General features: G+C 42.1%; 2 protein-coding genes and 1 long non-coding RNA gene across 3 annotated transcripts in view; 1 reads left to right on the forward strand and 2 right to left on the reverse strand.

The window, feature by feature from the left end:
• Positions 1–21,174, forward strand: part of LOC127944634 (uncharacterized) — a 92,781-nt gene that overhangs the window by 61,071 nt on the left and 10,536 nt on the right. The gene's annotated exons all lie outside the window — the stretch shown is intronic.
• On the reverse strand, positions 116–9,217 carry LOC127944633 (neuromedin-K receptor). Its single transcript, XM_052540712.1, has 5 exons — positions 8,797–9,217; positions 5,277–5,465; positions 5,041–5,191; positions 4,454–4,650; positions 116–1,957 (listed from the first exon to the last, which is right to left on the reverse strand). The coding sequence occupies exons 1-5, from the start codon at positions 9,156–9,158 to the stop codon at positions 1,663–1,665; spliced, it is 1,194 nt and encodes a 397-aa protein (XP_052396672.1). The 5' UTR covers positions 9,159–9,217; the 3' UTR covers positions 116–1,662.
• corin (corin, serine peptidase) overlaps positions 9,725–21,174 on the reverse strand; it is a 29,158-nt gene continuing 17,708 nt past the window's right edge. The window contains exons 14-23 of the mRNA XM_052540698.1: positions 20,715–20,822; positions 20,508–20,621; positions 20,310–20,420; positions 20,002–20,119; positions 19,490–19,618; positions 14,887–14,936; positions 14,613–14,787; positions 12,730–13,001; positions 11,306–11,439; positions 9,725–11,219 (exon numbers count right to left, since the gene is read on the reverse strand). Coding sequence (XP_052396658.1) covers positions 11,037–11,219; positions 11,306–11,439; positions 12,730–13,001; positions 14,613–14,787; positions 14,887–14,936; positions 19,490–19,618; positions 20,002–20,119; positions 20,310–20,420; positions 20,508–20,621; positions 20,715–20,822 — 1,394 coding nt within the window. The 3' untranslated portion in view covers positions 9,725–11,036. The remainder of the gene's footprint in view (positions 11,220–11,305; positions 11,440–12,729; positions 13,002–14,612; positions 14,788–14,886; positions 14,937–19,489; positions 19,619–20,001; positions 20,120–20,309; positions 20,421–20,507; positions 20,622–20,714; positions 20,823–21,174) is intronic.

Raw genomic sequence — 21,174 nt, forward strand, 5'->3', positions numbered from 1 at the left:
AGAGACACAGGACACACGCATGAAAGAATCAGTGAAGCAGTGAATCAAGATGAAGAACATCAGTTCTCCTTCAAATCTACCAACAGAGTAACAAACACTACACCAGAGACAGTGACACATGGCTGAAGAGCAACACTTTATTATTATCGTTATACTGCTGGTTATGGACATACGGCTGATGACACAAACCTACAAAAACAACATGCCACAGGAGTGTATGATTGGTGGTTTAGACTATAACACAACATCTTACCATGTGAACCGACCAATGAAACAAACTGTGTCCCAATTCAGAGTCTGCATCCTTCAAAGGCCACGAAGGTCAAACCCAGTGCTGTTAAACTAATAGGATTGCTCTTGTCAGCTCACTGACAGACAACTGGACTGAAAACAAAACAGTTCACTACTTGTCTAAATATGCTCACCTTTATCCACTTTTCTACATAATAAAGGATAAATAATCTATAAAATTGCATCTTAGTAATACATTACAGCAACATTTTTAAATATTCTATTCTATTAAGTTAAAACCAAATACTTGCACTTAAAAGTGCTGTATGTAATTTTTATGACTGTATTAAAGCAAAAAAATACCATAAAATGTAGGGAAACATGCTAAATTAACATACAGCCAGTTATTCTACTGTGTGACCCCGCCCACAGCCCAGTGGCACCCAATAGTATTTCAATAGTCCAGGCTGCCAGTTGGTGGAAAACAGAGCGTATTGCAGCCACAGAAGAGAGCAAATGAACAGAGTCAGAGATAGATTCTACCCAAACTAATCTAAAAAGCTCTATGAGCAGAGGAATATTAAAACGGGGACAAATCAACTCATCAACTTACAGAGTAAGGCTAGTCTGAGGAGAAGGGAGGCATTTTAACTGCTAGCTGTAATATTACATAGTGCACCTTTACAAGCCTAAACAAACTGCTGCACAATGAATCTTAGGATAATCTGTGCTGTGAAGGACCCATCTGATATATCCTTCGTGGCCCAGAAAAACTCCACATCTGAAGCATTCGTTTGTTCAAAGGCAGTCTCTGAACTGGAACACAGCTACAGAACGAGAGGACATGCGTGCAGCTGCCCGACAGTGTGCTCAACATGAGTGAAGAACTCAAAATATGATCACCTTTCTATCATCTGAATTATGATGCCTGAAAATGTAACGTAAATACAGTTACTTCACTGAATTCTGAATCTGTAGCAGCATTAAAGCCCATTACATCTCAACCCTAACCCTAACCCTAACCCTGTTAACCCTAACATTTTACTGTGATGGTCACCTTTAAACACTCTGTTGATTATATGTAACTTTGCAACTGCAACGCCATTCCATTGATTATAAGTAACTTTGCAAGCACATGTCCTAACCTAACCATAACTTATTCTACTAACCATAACCTAACAGTCTACTAATACTCTAATGACTGTTAGTTGACATTTAGTTGCAAAGTTTATTATGGTTGTCTAAAGGAGACAATCAAATAAAGTTTAACAACCCAAACATCAGCAGGTGGGGCGGTGTGTGTCCTCCAAGTGTTCAGTTTCATATATGTGGCAAGTTATTTTATATATGGGCTGAAGAACACATAGCTGGTGCAGGTGAAGCTGTCTGACGGAGGAGCACGTCCTTTAGTTTCTGTGCCGCCGTCTCCTCTCAGCTGAGCTCCTTCTCGCCGGGGCTCGCGGGGTTAACATGGAGACCCCCGTTGAGCGAGGGTCGTGCGGAGGGCCGTGATTGGCCCATGAGGCTGCTGCGGTGGCTGGTGCTGGAGCTCTTGCGTCTGCTGGGGTTAGCGCTCGCGTCGGGGCAGGACTCCACACGCGTGACCGTGTACAGGCTGCTCTGGCGGTTCTGCTGGAAGTGAGTGATCTGGAGCTCCAGCTCATCACTGTCTGACACGTGAATGAAGGGACACCAGCGAAACACCTGTTTGAAGCCTGCGCGGAACCTGCAGCAGAAACACGAGCGAGGTCAAACAGCACTTTACATTTACCTCATGAATTCCATTTATTAGTTCAGCCAAAAAGGAAAATTATGTCATTAATAACTCACCCTCATGTCGTTCCAAACCCGTGAGACCTCCGTTCATCTTCTGAACACAGTTTAAGATATTTTAGGTGAAGTGACATTCAGCCAAGTATGGTGACCCATACTCAGAATTTGTGCTCTGCATTTAACCCATCCGAAAATGCACACACACAGAGCAGTGAACACACACACACACACTGTGAGCACACACCCGGAGCAGTGTTCATCATTTATGCTGCGGCGCCCGGGGAGCAGTTGGGGGTTAAATGCCTTGCTCAAGGACACCTCAGTCGTGGTATTGAAGGTGGAGAGAGAACTGTACATGCACTCCCCCCACCCACAATTCCTGCCGGCCCGAGAAAAACATCATCAAAGTAGTCAGCATTGTCTTCTCTTCTGTGTCTGTTGTGAGAGAGAGTTCAAAACAAAGCAGTTGGCTGGGCTCGGTGTTCATCTTCAGTTCTCTCTTCACAGCAGTTCAGTCAGTCACTGTTTGAGTACATGCATTACTCCGGGATATTGGTTTGTTTGAACTCAGAGGGAGTGTCAGACACATTAAACAAGTTAACAGCTTAAGTCATTTGTGGATTAATGCGTATTAGAGACGCGAACCGTTTAAAATGATTCAGTTTGATTTGGTGAACTGGTTCAAGAAGATCCGGTTACATCGAATGATTCGTTCATGAACCGGATATCACAAACTGCTTTGTTTAGAACTCTCTCTCACAACAGACACGGAAGAGAAGACAATGCTGAATAAAGTCATAGTTTTTGCTAGTTTTGGACCAAAATGTATTTTCGATGCTTCAACAAATTCTAACTGCCCCTCTGATGTCACATGGACTACTTTGATGATGTTTTTCTTCCCTTTCTGGACATGGACAGTAGACCGTACACACAGCTTCAATGGAGGGACTGAGAGCTCTCAGACTAAATCTGAAATATCTTAAACTGTGTTCAGAAGATGAACGGAGGTCTCACAGGTTTGGAGCGACATTATTAATGTTATTAATGACATAATTTTCATTTTTCACTGAATTAACCCTTTAAAGGTCCCGTTCTTCGTTCAATGCCAAGCAAGATATTTTATTTAACAGAATTAGCCTACAAAAAACGACCCGTTTGGACTACATCCCTCTAGTTCCTGCAGGAATCACATCACTAAAACAGTTTTTTGACTAACCTCCGCCCACATGAATACACAAAAAAGGGGGCGTGGTCTTGTTGCGCTCCTACAGAGAAGAAGGAAGAGCTGCGTTTGTGTTTGTCGTCGTTGAAACGCTGTTATTTTCATCTCGGAGTCCAATCATCTTTGTTTGGGCTTCCCAGGAACGCTGTACTTTGAGATTAATGGTTACTATTTATGTTTAACTCGGTTCCCGAAAATTATAATCCACATGTAAAACTATGTGCAGCACATTTTGCTGAGGACAGCTTCCTCAATCTCAATCAGTTTAATGCCGGATTCACATAAAGATTATTCTGGAAAGATGGAGCAGTTCCTTCTTTGTCTGGAGAAGGTGTTGTTTATGGACCACAACCGGTAAGTGTATTTTATTATTTAAGTTGGTGCCTTTAACAGTTTCTGTAACTTATTACACAAAGAGCAACGCTGTTTAGCTTTGTTAACTAGATGTTAGGGCTGTGCAAAAAAAAACTAATGTGATTTTCATGCGCATCTCATCAGTAAAAACGCTCCTGTGACTATAAATACATCTCCAGCACGTGTGTTCTAGTCCAATCACGTTTCCAGGAGGGCAGCCTGCTCTCAGCTGCTGTCGAATCACAACACAGGAACCGCTGGCCCAATCAGAACTCATTACGTATTTCTGAAGGAGGGGCTTTATAGAACAAGGAAGACATCAGCCCGTTTTTATGAAAGTGAAAACAGCGGTATACAGATAGGTCAATTGTGTGAAAAATACACGCCAAACATGAACACATGTTATATTGCACACTGTAAACACAATCAAAGCTTCAAAAAAGCACAAAAAACGGGACCTTTAAGAAGAACCTATCGTTATTTGGGGTTCTCCTGCCTTGCTATTCTTTGCCTTCTCACTTTTTTTAGATTTTGCAGCCTAACTCTTTTAGCTAGGCGTTTAATTCTATTGAATTGGAAAAGCCCTCACCCTCCATCTTACACTTGCTGGATAAGAGATGTTCTTTATTTTATGAAACTGGAGAAAATTAGGTACTCTCTTCACAGAACTAGCACCATTTTCATCAAGCTTTGGCAACCCCTTTATGAACATATCAAAACTCTGCAGCTTGAGTGTGTATTTTCATCTTTCCCGTTTCTGTAAATTTTGTATATATTGTTTTATTTTTATTTATTTATTTTTTGTAATGGTTTAAAGTGTATGAATGCACAGTTGGGCGTATGCATCTGTTGATGTGTGTGTGTGAGCTGTACCTGCTGTTGAGGCAGCAGTAGATGATGGGGTTGTACATGGAGGAGCTCATGGAGAGCCACAGCACTGACAGATACACCTGCTGGATCGACTTGATCTTCTTCAGCTTCTGGTTGAAGCTCGTTACAATGAAATACACATGATATGGAAGCCAACAGATGGCAAATGTTACCACCACGATCACCATCATCTTCACAACCTAGAAAAACATCACAACAACCTTGGCCATAAAACTGAGAACACATACACACACGTGTGTGGCCAACTACATGAAACAATATTGCCAGTATTTCTGCTGTAATTAGGACAACCACACAGCACCTTAGCAACCACTCAATAGACTTCCATTAAAAGGATGAGAGGAACATCTCTGGATCAGAACATCCTATAAGCCATATTTCAGCTCCAGAACACCGAACAACATGTGCTTTCGTTCGTTTGACATAGCTGTCCATTCATACATCAAAGTTTATTCACTAACTTCAGCCTCTAGTTTATTAATTTAAGCTCTGGTTGAGAACCGCTGTTCTAAATGAACAAACGCACATAAGGACGATACATGAGAAGATCAGCAGAAGAGCACGATAACCTTTCTCTTGGCCTGCAGGTGACCCTGGAAGTTTTCTGAGGAATGTCCTGGAAATCCTCCGCCCCACAGAGTGAGTCCGACCCTGCTGTAGGTGGCAGCCATGAGCACCAGAGGCAGAAGATACACCAGCACGGCCACGATCACGTGATATCTAACAAACACACACATGCAGATCAACCTGTGACAGGGAACGGAGGATTCACACTCAATGGAAACGACAGCTGTCTGTCTCTCACATGAATGCGTCTGCGTCGCGCCGCGGCCAGGACACGTAGCACACCGTCCTGTGCGGCCTCACTTCAGTTATGGAATAGAAGCAGAGTGGGAACGCCAGGAACGCAGCCAGAATCCACACGCATGCGATCACGCCTTTCGTGGCCGATGCTGAGAGGCGTGGCTTCATCGGGTGGATGATCGCCATGTACCTGATCAAAGAGGAAACGATACAGGAAGTGACCTGGATGTATTTCACCTGTACATATGGGTTGAGCACTCTTTAAAAATAAAGGTTCTTTATTGGCATCAGTGTTTCCATGAAGAACCTTAAACATTGCACAAAAGATTCTTTACAGAGGCTGACCGAGAGTGGATAATGATAACTAGGTTAGTTTCTCGTTCGGTTTATTTCAAAGGCATATTTAAGCATGGATAAAATCATCCAAAGTGCTGCAAAATAAAATAATAAAAATACACAATGAATGTTTAACATACAAATTAAAAACATGAAAGAACCAAACACAACCACATATTTAGACACTTATATTTCTGCTCCCTAGTTTCAAAAATCATGTTTCAAGATCGATGCATATGAATCGTCAGGGTTCGTAATCGAAGCATCGAGAAAACGAGTGGATCGTTACAGTTCTAGGAGCAATCGTTATTTTCACCAATTCAGGGATGCAGATGTATGAGGTTCCATTTGTGCCAAAAAATACATAAAAAACTTGACTGCTTTAAATGAAACATTTGTCAGTTTCTACAGTCATATTACTTAAGATCAATTAGTACAGGTTTCTGTGTGGGTCTACAAGTTGTTTTATTCTGTCTCCTTTTGAACTTTGCAATCAAGATTCAACATAACAAAAATAATAATTCCTCTATACTGAAAACCCTGGGTAATGTTCATTATTTTTTAGGGGAAGGGTATCCTCCTCCATTCTCTGTAAATCTTTATTATTTTAAATTTGTTAGTTTTTTAGGGTTACAATTCCTTTACTTTTTGATGGGGGTCAGGGAAGTGTGTTTGTGTTCGAACTGGACTTGACAATGGAGCAGCCGGCGAGCTTATCTGTTCAGACGCTGGCTGTCTGTTATATGTTTTGACTGGAATTAATATGGTTCTATTGTGTTGAGCCTTCCATGCCAGATTCTTTTTTTTTGTATGCTAACTAATGCCACTTTGTTGTATTCAGATTTTACACTTAATAAGAAGAAAGTGTTGCGCTTCTAATCTGACATCATTGGCCATTGCTTCTATTAACGGCAAGGTAAGCGACAATTGGCAGCTTAGTTAGCAAAGTACATTCACAAATCACAACTCATACCTCAGAAGTCATATGTTTATAGTTTCGCCTCCTCAATCTTTGAAACGACAGGAGAGTAATTGTCCTCTAAAACCAGTGGTGAGAAGTTTTGAAGCACGCAGAACTTCATGTGGATTTAATGAATCACTGAATTTCCTTATGCATAAACTGATTAGATCATAGAGGACACGCGTGAAAATGTTTGTTTTTAGTGCACTTAGTTAAACACAAGTTAAACACCGTCTTTCATGTCAGTTTAAAGAAATCATGTACATCTGCAAAACACTGATGAATGTTACACCACATAAACGAAATAGTTAAAAAAAAAATTAAATAAATAAAAAATACCTCCAGCTTTTGGGTTTATTTCTGGAGAGACTCCTGCAACACCTCCAACTCACACGGGGGATTGTGGGATTACATTTTTATTATTTTAATTCAATGGCGTGAGGTTTGTGGGATGTGAATCTGATGACAGACGGCTGTGACGTCCAGCATGTTTGCTGGGAGTTTTCAAATGGCTCTTTTTACAGTTCTTCACATTTGCTAAGAAACTAAACCCCATTCTCTGAACCAAATTCTCAATAGCCTAACCCAATTTGTCAAATAAATAATTATTTCTGGAAAACCTTTAACACGTTCAGGCAGTTTAGAGACAGTTTGCAGATCTCATGCACTCTTTTAGCACAACTCTAAACACATTCTCACTCACTATTATTAAAGAGTTTGGTGATTTTACATACGAGTTAGTTCTGGCTGCATATAAAGTTTTAATGGTGATTTTAATATCCATGTTGATAATGAAAAAGATGCATTGTGATCAGCATTTATAGACATTCTGAACTCTATTGGTGTTAGACAACATGTTTCAGGACCTACTCATTGTCGAAATCATACTCTAGATTTAATACTGTCACATGGAATTGATGTTGATAGTGTTGAAATTATTCAGCCAAGTGATGATATCTCAGATCATTATTTAGTTCTGTGCAAACTTCATAATTGTAAATTCTACTTCTTGTTACAAGTATCGAAGAACCATCACTTCTACCACAAAAGACTGCTTTTCATGTTATCTTCCTGATGTATCCAAATTCCTTAGCATATCCAAAACCTCAGAACAACTTGATGATGTAACAGAAACTATGGACTCTCTCTTTTCTAGCACTTTAAATACAGTTGCTCCTTTACGCTTAAGAAAGGTTAAGGAAAACAGTTTGACACCATGGTATAATGAGCATACTCGCACCCTAAAGAGAGCAGCCCGAAAAATGGAGCACAGCTGGAGGAAAACAGCGTTAGCGTTCACTGTTATGATCAATATATCTAAATTATGGCCTATGCTCTCAATGTCAAATGCAGAAATGTTAATCCATGCATTTATGACTTCAAGGTTAGATTATTGTAATGCTTTATTGGGTGGTTGTTCTGCACGCTTAGTAAACAAACTACAGCTAGTCCAAAATGCAGCAGCAAGAGTTCTTACTAGAACCAGGAAGTATGACCATATTAGCCCGGTCCTGTCCACACTGCACTGGCTCCCTATCAAACATCGTATAGATTTTAAAATATTGCTTATTACTTATAAAGCCCTGAATGGTTTAGCACCTCAGTATTTGAATGAGCTCCTTTTACATTATACTCCTCTACGTCCGCTACGTTCTCAAAACTCAGGCAATTTGATAATACCTAGAATATCAAAATCAACTGCGGGCGGCAGATCCTTTACCTATTTGGCGCCTAAACTCTGGAATAACCTACCTAACATTGTTCGGGAGGCAGACACACTCTTGCAGTTTAAATCTAGATTAAAGACCCATCTCTTTAACCTGGCTTACACATAACACGTATCCAGACCAGATGGTGGATCAGCACCTAGAAAGGACCTCTACTGCCCTGAAAGACAGCGGAGACCAGGACAACTAGAGCCCAGATACAGATCCCCTGTAAAGACCTTGTCTCAGAGGAGCACCAGGACAAGACCACAGGAAACAGATGATTTTAAGATTTTGAGAAAATGAGTAATGGTTTCACGAAATGTGTTTTAGCAATTCAGAAAAACTGTAATTCACATTTGAAAAATGTTTTGTGTTTAGAATCGATGTCATGATTAACTAAAGGTCACATATACTGTACAAAACCATTAGGTTTAATTAAATTTTGGAACAAATGGAGCCATATGAGCTCAATTCCTGCAGATTGAAGTGTGTGTGTGTGTGTGTGTGTGTCACACCTGTCCAAGGCGATGGCGCTCATGGAGTAGATGCTGGCGAACACCGCGGTCACCGGGTAGAAGTTCTGGAAGCGGCAGTACGCGCTGCTGAAGTACCAGTCTCCGTGCGCGCCGTACACGAAGTTCACCAGCGCGTTGAGCGCAGCCACGCACACGTCAGACGCCGCGAGGTTGAGCAGAAAGTAGTTGGTTACGGTCCTCATCCTCTTGTGCGCCACGATGATCCAGATGACGATCAGGTTCCCGGTGACGGCCACCAGCAGAACCAGCGCGAACGCGAGCGACCAGAGCGCCACGCGCCACGGAGGCTGCGCGAACCTGTTGGTGTGGGTGAAGTTTGAGGAGTTTCTCGACGAGGACATGATTCGCTGTGAAGAAGACACCTGTCTGTCTCTCTGTGTGTGTGTGTGTGTGTGTGTGTGTGTGTGTGTGTAGCTGCACACAGGAGGAGCTCTCTTTCTCTCTCTGTGTGTGTGTGTGTGTGTGTGTGTGTGTAGCTGCACACAGGAGGAGCTCTCTTTCTCTGTGTGTGTGTGTGTGTAGCTGCACACAGGAGGAGCTCTCTCTCTCTCTCTCTCTCTGTGTGTGTGTGTGTGTGTGTGTTTGTGTGTGTGTGTAGCTGCACACAGGAGGAGCTCTCTTTCTGTGTGTGTGTGTGTGTGTGTGTGTGTGAACAGCCTCCACAGGGGCGGGGAGTTCACGAAACCCCAGAATAAATCAATCTAATGACACTATATATTTTAGGAAGAAGAACAAAAAGGAAAAGTTAAACTATATTTTTGTATGTATGTATACATGTTTATATGTATATCAATATTTTTACATTTAAATATTACATCTCAGGTGTAAAATCTGCTCTTAATGTTGTCTCAGAATAAGACCCGAACAGAAACAGGACAGACTCAGAGAATGCACACAGAACAACCAGTTAACATGGATAGAAATTTTTAATGCACATTTTTACACAAATGTGAACTGTATTTACAGAGAATTAAAAACATAGTACATCAGAGTTAAGATTTACTGCTTTATGTGCACAAAATCAGTAGAAAAATATTCTTTAAAAAATGAAAACAGACGGAATGTTGCACTGAAGACAGAAGCTTGTGACACAGTCATACGAAGCGAGATAATAGTAAAACACAAACACGTTTAACACACAAGAGAAGCACAGCATCCGTCTGAAAGAATCCCAGAATGCATCAACAACACAAACATCAGAGAACATCATTGGCTTCGAAGGTCCCGCCCATTTACAGAACCAGCCAATAGCAGCAGAGAGAACACAGAGAGGAAAGTGAGCAGCAGGAGCCCTTTGACCCAGAGTGAAATAGTGAAATAGTGAAGTGTGTTTCAGAGACACACACCTGCAGCACGATCTACACACTACAGCCCTGAAGAACAGCGTCTACAGAGACAGATTACAGCTCAGATATCAGAGTAAATCTGATTCCCTCCTCGTGTCACGGTTAGAAGAACTTTCAACATAGACTTTCTTATTTTAGTTAGCTGTTTATAAATGTAGTAACCCAGAAATCAGTGTAGTTTCAAAACAGTGTAAGTGAACATCTCCTGATGATCGCTGTTGTTTTGCTGATGTGCTTCAGCTGCAGGAAGCTGGACACACACACACACACACACACACGTGTCTGTTTCACTCTGTGGCGTTTATGAGTGAGCAGATGATAGTGTGATTCTCTGAAGTTTGTGATCACAGACGCTTGACGCTACAGAAGCTCTGAAAGGATCAGGACACAATATCTAACACAGCTTGAGTGGAGAAGGGCTTTATCTGGCATCAGCGTGGGCTCTGGTTCAGCTCAACTACTGTCCTGGCGAAGCAGCAGTCTGAAGAGAGTGGTGTTGAACAGCGTAGTGTCACTGTCCTCATGTTTACAGCAGCTGCCTGATAATGAACACATCTGGTGTAGGAAACACATCGCTCTCTGGACGGATAGACACACTACTGCCATGATGGAGGCTTGTCATACAGTCCAAAACAACTGACACACACACACACACACACACACACACACACTCTCTTCTCGGAATGATCAGTGTAGCAGATTCACAGAAGTCTTGTTCTCCTTGTTCAGTGCAGTGAAGCGCAGTTCATCTCCAGCTGTGTGTGTGTGTGTTTATGAGTGTGTGTGTGTGTGTGTGTGTGTGTGTGTGTTTATGAGTGTGTGTGTGTGTTTATGAGTGTGTGTGTGTGTGTTTATGAGTGTGTGTGTGTTCACCTACAGCAGGTTAAACGTGCGCAGGTAAATCTGTCTCTCGATCCACTCGGTGAAGTGTGTCACATTGGCGTAGACGCCGGGGCCCAGGACCTTAGAGAAACACACAGACCCCCAGGAGGTCAAACCGTACAGAGACCAGCGGCCGTCGTCCTCCTCGCAGACCAGAGGACCACCGCTGTCACCCTGTGAACACACACAGATTCATCACACACACACACACTCATGAGGTCATCTGAGCGCACACACACACACACGCAGCACACACTCACCATGCAAGAGTCGATGGTTCCCGCCTCGTATCCGGCACAAAGCATGCGTGACGTGATGGTCTTCATGTCGAAGTAAGTCTGACACTGAGAGACCGAGATGATCCGCACCTCTCCCTCCTGGAGCTTGAACGGCACTGCGGGAGAAGACACACACACACACACACACACACGCTCGCTCAGTTTAGCGCTGTCAAAAGAAAGTCCTTAGGTACCACTCTGATAGTTCAATGATTTCCTGCTCCACTGACAGGAACAGTAACAGCATTTCTGTTTGTGCTCTCTGCCCCCTTGTGGCTACAGACGGCAGCAGCACAGACTCACTCCTCCATCGCTTCAGCAGAGCTGGGCTGTTTTCTGACAGATTGAGGCACGTGCAGGGGGGGGGGGGGGGGCTTTGGGGGCTCAAGCCGCTGCCTTTTCTCCATATTAATCAAAAGTGCCTCTCTCAGACAAATGGCAATGATATTGTGGTCAATAAAACAAAATGCATTAGAATAATAATTAACACGACAATGAGTACAAAACAATAATTCATCGCTCAAAAGTTGGAAAATTCCTGTTTATTTTCACATATCTGTCAATCTGAGGCGTTGCTATGGTGATTGACTGATATTCCAGTCTGTTGGGAAACCTTTCAGTGAGTGGATCTCCGGAAGAAGAAAATAATCATCGATAATCAAGGCTAGTGTGTCGATTTAATTATCTTAGAATATTACATAATTCATTGATGCCGTCTGTAGATATAATACACCAACCAATCAGGATCTGACACAAGAAGGTGAAATTTGATTGGACAATAATGAGAAGTGGAGCGTTCTTATTCATGAATCAGATGAAAATGACATGGACAGATGAGTGGTTTGTCTCATCTAATAAATCAAATTACATCGCTGAGAAAAGGGATGCTAAATGAAGCCAAAAGTCACAATAATGGTAATCAGCATTCAGTTCACTTATATTTATGGATGGTAGTCTACACTGATTACTATTTCATAAACGTTAGTGAAGCCCAAGTTATGTGAAGTGCAGGCTATATTACAATTCTTGATAATAATGCAGCACTATGAAAGAGTCTTACACTCATCAAACATGCATTTATTTGGACAAAAATACAGAAAAAAATTTAATATTGTGATGCTCCGCTGTATTTTCAGCATCATTCCTCCAGGCTTCAGTGTCACATGATCTTCAGAAATCAGAATAATATGATCATTTATCATCAATATTGGAAACATTTATGCTGCTTTATGTATTTATTTTATTTTTGTAAACTATGATACTTTTTGGGGGTTCACTGATAAATGAAAAGTTGAAAATAAAAACATTTATTAAAAATAGATATGTTTTCTAACAATATCAATCTTAACTATCACTGTTTCTATCAATTTAACAAATCCTTCCTTAATAAAATCAATTTGACTCACTTCTGTTCCCCACGTGTCCCCAGCCCGTGATGTGGCAGTACTGGTCAGCTTTGGGCAGCTGTCCGCGGCCGGGCAGACACACGGGACGCACGTAACTGGTCACCTCCACCTCTGACTCCAGCTCCAGCATGCTGATGTCGTAGTCCACCACGGCCCGGTTGTAGCGCGAGTGGACGATGATGCTTTTGACATGCCGCGACTGCATGTATGGAGACGGATGATCCAGATTATTGATGCCAAGAACCACTTTCCACACGTCTGTACTCTCACGCCTGCACACAGATAAAACATATCAATCTAACACTGACTAGTCATGTCACATTTACCTCTATAGCACTTTATACAATACAGACCGAATCAAAGGAGCTCCACATTCATAAACAGGAAAATAACAGTGTTAATACTGCACAGCTCTCAGCTCCAAAGCAGCTCTGCAGACAATAGTTTCATTATTCAGATCAATTAGCCTTTCGCCGAGCCCCGCCCCTCTTAGTTACGGTTGCTACCTCCGACAAACAAATGGTCAAACACGACCAGCGCGACATATTGCCATGTCGGGAAGAGGTATACCAGTGCGTGTCAGTGACCTTTTTTGGAGCAATACCTCCGCGATATCATCCAGATCGAGGCAAAAGGGGTTACAGTATGCAGTGGAGGGATACATTCAAAATATAAAAATACGCAATGAAGGAGACACGACTACTCTAGCGCAATCAGAGAAACCCCATGACCTGTACCTCGAATGCAACCAGCACCGCCTCGTGGACCAGTCATGCTCTCGCACTGCCAGAAAGTTCTCTTTCATATGTTATGCTCTCTTATTGTCTATTGCGAGTAGCGATTTTGTTCAAATACAAGGATATGTTAGCTAGCTAAACCTACATGTGTGTCAAAGCCATTCAAAGCTAACTTACATTTCTCTGTTGTTTTGAGAATCAGGATCAGAATGTTTTATTTCCATTGTTGATGAACAGAATTCACAAATAGAAAATTGCTTTGGCTTAAAAGGTGCATAACAGATAAAATAATAAAATGAAATACATAAAATAAAATATAAGGCATTCAGATATCCATTTTATTTTATTGCGTTGTGTTTTCGGCGTAGGGAATGGAAAGAACACCACTCCTCCAGACAATCTCTCGGGGTATCTAGTGTCCGATTTACAAACGCCATGGGCGCACCCCTTCACCATCTTGCATGGAGTCAATGTTTGTCGGAGCTGCTCACATAGTAACGGTTGCTATGATGTGTGATTGGACGATGGCCGTTCTGGGGGAGGTGCCGGCGAATGGCTAATTCAGCTCAGTGTTGAATCAATTAAACTGACTGTTGGGTAGAAAACCATGCAATTATGTGTGTGTGTGTGCATGCATGTGTGTGTGTGCGTGTGCGAGTGTGTGTCTGTTTGTGTGGGCATGTTTTTGTATCATATCAGGACACAACTCTGTATAATGACATGGGTATGACACAGGTATTACAAGGAGAGGGAGACTTATGAGGACATAACCCATGTCCCCATTTTTCAAAACACTTATAAATCATACAGAATGAGTTTTTTTGAGAAAGTAAAAATGCACAAAGTTTCCTGTGAGGGTTAGGGTTAGGTGTAGGGTTGGTGAAGGGCCATAGAATATACAGTTTCTACAGAATAAAAACCATTACACCTATGGGATGAACACACTTTACACAAAAACAAACATGTGTGTGTCTGTGTGTGTGTGTCTGTGTGTGAGTGTGTGTGCGCATGTGTGTGTGCGTGCATGTGTGTGTGAGTGTGCATGTGCATGTGTGCATGCATGGGTGTGTGTGTGTGAGTGTGTGTGTGTCTGTGTGTGAGTGTGTGTGCGCATGTGTGTGTGTGTGTGTGTGTGCATGCTCTCACCCCTCAAAGCAGTGTGCTACAGTCAGTGCCCACTTGTTCCCGATGAGCACACAGCCGCAGATGTGTCCACTGGGCTCACTCTGTAGAGAGCACTGCCATGGCCACCGGCCCGGGCGACTCGTTCTGCCTCCCAGAATCCTCTTCACCATCCGGGCAGCAGGCCGACGGCCACATTCTGAAACAGAGCGACGAACAGAGAGAATGAAGAACAGTGTTTTTTGGCCAGTGGAGGTGTGTGTGTGTGTGTGTGTGTGTGTGAGACGCTCAGACATACTGTCTCTTGTGCACTTCAGAGAGATCTTCTTGGATGATGTACAGCTCTGCCTGCAGACAGAAAACAAAGTTGATCAGTGCCATCTGATGAACTGTTTCCAATCATATTTAACATGGACTATGTTGCATTTTTGTTGCTGTTGTGTGTGCAGTAAAACACACTTACACACACATTCTCTTCTCAGTGACTCTTGTTCTTTAATGAAGTGGAAGATAATTACCAGTGTTGTTAGTAAAGCACTACAAGAAACGCCAGTTAAAGGCATTAAATGTAGGCCAGTTAAATGTAAGATTTTTTATTAAAACATCCAAAAACCACTAGAACTGTTATATATTTATATTGTGTACTTACATTATCCCAAATATTCTGAAGAATGTTTAAATCCAGAGAAATAAGCAATGTTAGCTAGTTACACAGACCATGGTGTCATTGTGTCGCCTGCCAATGACGTCAGAACCCCACGATTTCCAACATATGGAAACACCAAAGATGCTTTATTATGTTTCGCATTTTAACAGATCGGTGAGAGGTGAGAGTAGGAATGTAGATTGACCGGTAAATCGAGAGCTTTGACTTGCAGCTCAGCTCCTTCTTCACCACGACAGACAGGTACAGCGACCGCATCCATCTGTCAATCTCCCGCTCCATCTTTCCCTCACTCATGAACAAGACCCCAAGATACTTGAGCACCTCCTCCAGCTCTCCACCAACCTGAAGGTGATTTGCCACCCCTTTCTGAGAACCATGGCCTCAGACTTGGAGGTTCTGATTCTCATCCCAGCCATTTCACACTCGGCTGCAAACCATCCCAGTACATGCTGAAGGTCCTAGCCCGATGAAGTCAACATGAAAATATCATCTGCAAAAAGCAGAGACGAAATCCCTGTCCTCAAACCGGACACCCTCACACCATCATCAAACTACACCTTTGCTTGTTTGTTTGTTTGTTATGAATAGCGCTCTTTAGTAGCAAAAAATTACATATTGTGTCTTTAAGTAATCAGATTACTTTTTTCAACTAGTACAGTAATGCATTACTTTTTGATTTATAAGAAAATATATTTTACTTTTTAAATAAGTAACTTTTTCAAATAAGTAACGCCAGTTACTTTGTTTCTCATGTACTGACTGAAGGCTCTCCTGTCGTCATGTTGAGAGAATCAGGAGTGCAGAGGCGTTCTGTGTGAACATGAAATTACAGTAGCTCTAGACTACAACATGCATTTAAACATCTCACACAGAAACAGAATCAGTATTCCTCAAAATCAATAAAAACAGCTAAATACAAACTCAGAATGACAGAAACCTGCAATAATTGAGCATGTTAATTAACACAAATATCCTTTATGTTTTTATTTAAAATTGTCACAGTATCGTATTATAGCAGACATCCCATCCTGCAAAAAGTCATTTCAGGGAGGTATCCCGAAGACCCCCCCCCCCCCACCCAAAAAAAGGAAGGAAATACATCCCAGCTGTAGTCACCTTCTCAGTGAGACTTTGCCTATCTGAATGGGAGAACTTCCCTGCGCTTAGCCTCCCTAAAATGTTGTGGTCCCTAAGAGATATAGCATAAAATATTATTTCTATAAGCTATAGGCCTATGTTATTATTATATGTTATTATTTGTTAATTATGTTTAAATATGTAGATTACTTTTACTATTTATATAACAACCTGCTTATACAATTTATGTAAACTGCTTTTATTTATTTTCCATTGCAACTTTAAACGGGTCTAAAGAGTTTGTTGTTTTCATGTAGCCTTGGCAATATGCAGATAAGTATACAACATGCCTTTTGCAATCATTTAACCCGCCATGGGCAATGCTTGAGCAAGACTGTCATTATGTTTTACATCTATAAGACAGGGGTACACTTTCGTGTAGTCTGCCATAAAATGTGTCTTATACTTTTTTTTTTTTTTTTTTTTGGCACTTTCCCTCTGTCATGGTGCTCCTTTTTCTAGATAGACAATCAATTAATTTTGTTCGGGAGAAGAGATAAAAGCCCCCCCACACTGACAATTGATTGGTTGATTTGCAGAAACAGGCCAATCAGGATGCTCTCTGTCTGACATGCGCTTCGCACACATGCACACTAGCACACACACATGCAAGGTCTCTCGCTCCCACTCCCTCTCTGCCGTGTGCGCGCTACACGGTTTGAAACACAGTATCTGTTTCGCATGCGCTTTCAATATGCGGAGACTCCCGGAACTTCCGGAACACTTGGGATGTGTGTTATAGTCCTCCACGTCCACGGCATTCTCAAAACTCAGGCAATTTGATAATACCTAGAATATCAAAATCAACTGCGGGCGGCGGATCCTTTTCCTATTTGGCTCCTAAACTCTGGAATAACCTACCTAACATTGTTCGGGAGGCAGACACACTCTTGCAGTTTAAATCTAGATTAAAGACCCATCTCTTTAACCTGGCTTACACATAACATACTAATATGCTTTTAATATCCAAATCCGTTAAAGGATTTTTAGGCTGCATTAATTAGGTAAACTGGAACCGGAAACACTTCCCATAACACCCGATGTACTTGCTACATCATTAGAAGAATGGCATCTACGCTAATATTAGTCTGTTTCTCTCTTGTTCCGAGGTCACCGTGGCCACCAGATCCAGTCTGTGTCCAGATCAGAGGGTCACTGCAGTCACCCGGATCCAGTACGTATCCAGACCAGATGGTGGATCAGCACCTAGAAAGGACCTCTACATCCCTGAAAGACAGCGGAGACCAGGACAACTAGAGCCCCAGATACAGATCCCCTGTAAAGACCTTGTCTCAGAGGAGCACCAGGACAAGACCACAGGAAACAGATGATTCTTCTGCACAATCTGACTTTGCTGCAGTCTGGAATTGAACTACTGGTTTCGTCTGGTCAGAGGAGAACTGACCCCCAACTGAGCCTGGTTTCTCCCAAGGTTTTATTCTCCATCAAGTCTTAGACAGTGTTCTAGGTTATTAAATGCAGAATTTTTAGGTCCTATAATTAACACCTCTGTTTTTTCTGAATTTAGCAGTAAGAAATTACTCGTCATCCAGTTTTTTATATCGACTATGCATTCCATTAGTTTTTCAAATTGGTGTGTTTCACCGCACCGCGAAGAAATATAGAGCTGAGTATCATCAGCATAACAGTGAAAGCTAACACCATGTTTCCTGATGATATCTCCCAAGGGTAACATATAAAGCGTGAAGAGTAGCGGCCCTAGTACTGAGCCTTGAGGTACTCCATACTGCACTTGTGATCGATATGATACATCTTCATTCACTGCTACGAACTGATGGCGGTCATATAAGTACGATTTAAACCATGCTAATGCACTTCCACTGATGCCAACAAAGTGTTCAAGTCTATGCAAAAGAATGCTGTGGTCAATTGTGTCAAACGCAGCACTAAGATCCAATAAAACTAATAGAGAGATACACCCACGATCAGATGATAAGAGCAGATCATTTGTAACTCTAAGGAGAGCAGTCTCAGTACTATGATACGGTCCTAAATCCATACATAATACTGTGAAAAGATTCAGGGAATCCAGCGGAATCTCAGTCTGTGTAGGGCAAGGCAGGAAACCTCAGTTGAATGTGCTTGACCTTTGAGTCAATTGAAATATAACCATACGGTCTCAGGACTACTTCAGTAATACGCTAAGACTTAACACAGTCTGCCACTGTATCGATAAATGAAACCTGAATCTCTGTTACTCTAGGAGAAAGCTATAAACGTGTGCTGTGCTCAGATGAGTCCACTGGGAAGTCCCAAAGACCAGAGGGAGCATCCAGACTTCCACCAGCAACAGATGCATCTGTCATTATATGGGGGTGCAGCAGAGCAAGCGACTTGAGTGACTGGCATATGTGTGAATGTACCATTGACATGGGGACATGTACTGAAAATGTAGACATATACTGCGAATCAAGATGACATCTCTCCTGGGAAGTCCATGGTTATTAGAGCAAGACAATGCCAGCTCTCATTATGCATGTGCTCTAACAGCGTGGTGTAGTAGACACAGACTGAATGTGCTTGGATCTGTTTAGATCTGTCTCCTGTTGAACATGGGTCAGTCACGAAAAGGAGAATCAGACAACGACGATCATAGACTGATGCGAAGCTGTAGTCTTCGATCAAGTGAGACTGGACAAACATTTTGCTTGCAAAACAATTACTATCCTCAATTCCCAAACAATTAAACATTTTCATTCAAATTGATCTGCCAGAGTATTAAACACGCCACTGTCCCAACTGTTCTGAAGTGTGCTGCAGCCATCAAGATTTCTTTATATTTACACAATAAAATTAAGTTGGCCAGTGAAAACTATGGACGTTTTCTCTTTGTACTTTAGTCAAATATATATAGGTTAAAGAGAAAGAACAAATCACAGATTCTTGATTTTATGGCATTTCACAAAAGTTCCCATCTTGGGGTTGTGCAACCCTCAGCATATTTAGACATTAATGACCCTAAAAGAAAGTGTTTCAACTGTAGCTAATGGGATGTGAACATTTGATTTAGTCATATTGTTTCCAAATGCACGGCTAGGTCTCACACACACACACACACACACACACACACACTCACCCTCGCTTTCCCAGCAGGCCCTGTAGAGGAAACATGTTCTGTGGATTCCAGTCTGGATCGACATGCAGCCAGCGTCTCCGTCCCACAGCAGAGGACACATCCAGCACCGCGTCTGCAGAGAGAGGAGATCTACACACACACACACACACACAGGACTCCCCATCATTTGAACGACTGACTGGTAAATATTGTTTGTACAGGAGAGACTGAAAAGCAGAATTTCCTTCATAACTCATTGCAAATCACATCATCAGTAATATATTTAGACGGAGAAATATATTAATATATTTTAAGACGTAATATATTAGATCAAGGTTCTGCATGGTTTTTCTGGAGAGTGCGAAAAGCTCACAATGAAAAATAATGTAACAGAAAGCTCCTTATAGATGCACTGCATGTTAAGAATCCAGTGCAGATGTGGCACACGTGATTGATGCTTTAGCATCTGATCTCAGGCACTGATTGTTTCTGGTGTGTGTGTGTGTGTGTGTGTGTGTGTGTACTGACCTTACCCTAAACCCATCTGTGTACACGCGACGCTGCTGAGGTTTGAACTCCATGCATCCGCACAAACCCGATACTCCATCCCAGCCTTATGCACAGTTACCAAACCCTCGTCAGACAGAGACACTGGACACACACACACACACACACACACACACACACACTGTGAGCCGGTCATCACTTACTAATCGGTCACTATCTTAACATCATTGTTTTTCTAACAATCCCCTTCAGTCTGTCTGCAGTTGCTGTATGATCACAGATGACACTAACATGATTTAAGATGTGAAGATCAGCAGACAGAAGAGTCTCTTACCACAGTTCCACTCGTCTGAGCTGTCAGAGCAGTGTCTCCTGCCGTCACACCACAGCGATCGGTGAACACACTGATGATTATTACACTCCATCTCATGACTGCTGCACACAGCTGGAAACAAACACACGAGAGTGAGCACGCACGCACACACCACTGTGTGTGTGTGTGTGTGTGTGTGTGTGTGTGCTGGTCACTCACAGCAGTTCTTCTCGTCCTCCTGCTGGCTGCAGTCAGGAAAGCCGTCACAGATCATGTTGTGACGGATGCAGGTTTTGTCTCCAGGACATTCCCATAAGCCCCGCTCCACACACCCTAGTGTCAGACACACACGGGGAACACTGTGTATATTTGTGAGCGGAATAATAATGTTGTCTATCATGTCATGTGAGTGTTTTTTTTCCTCACCGCATGTTTCCTCGTCACTGTCGTCGTCACAGTCTGTGTGTCCATCACAGCGTTTGGAAGAGAGGACACATCTCCCCGAGCGGCACTTAAAGTGACTGGGTGAGCACTCTGGAACACACACACACACACACACACACACACACACGATCATCTAACCCTCATGGGAAACTTTACAGGTTACTGAATTATCTTTTCTTTTATCGTTTCTTTTATTTGTCTCATAATTTATGCATTTTGCAACATACATTTTTCTGTTTATTACTGTGACGATGTTGGGAATAATCTGTATTGTATAAAGCGCAATAGAAACGAATGTGACTTGATGCATGTACACGTGTTTTACAGTATCTGTTGAAATTTTGTCATTTCTAAATGCGATTCAAAGGCAGTCAATAGAAGTGTAAGGTTAAGAACAAGTGATGTTTGGCACATTGATGAAGAGGATCTGAACATTTCTGAT

This window comes from Carassius gibelio, chromosome A23 (genome assembly GCF_023724105.1).
Source record: "Carassius gibelio isolate Cgi1373 ecotype wild population from Czech Republic chromosome A23, carGib1.2-hapl.c, whole genome shotgun sequence".
Taxonomy (NCBI): Eukaryota; Metazoa; Chordata; class Actinopteri; order Cypriniformes; family Cyprinidae; genus Carassius; species Carassius gibelio.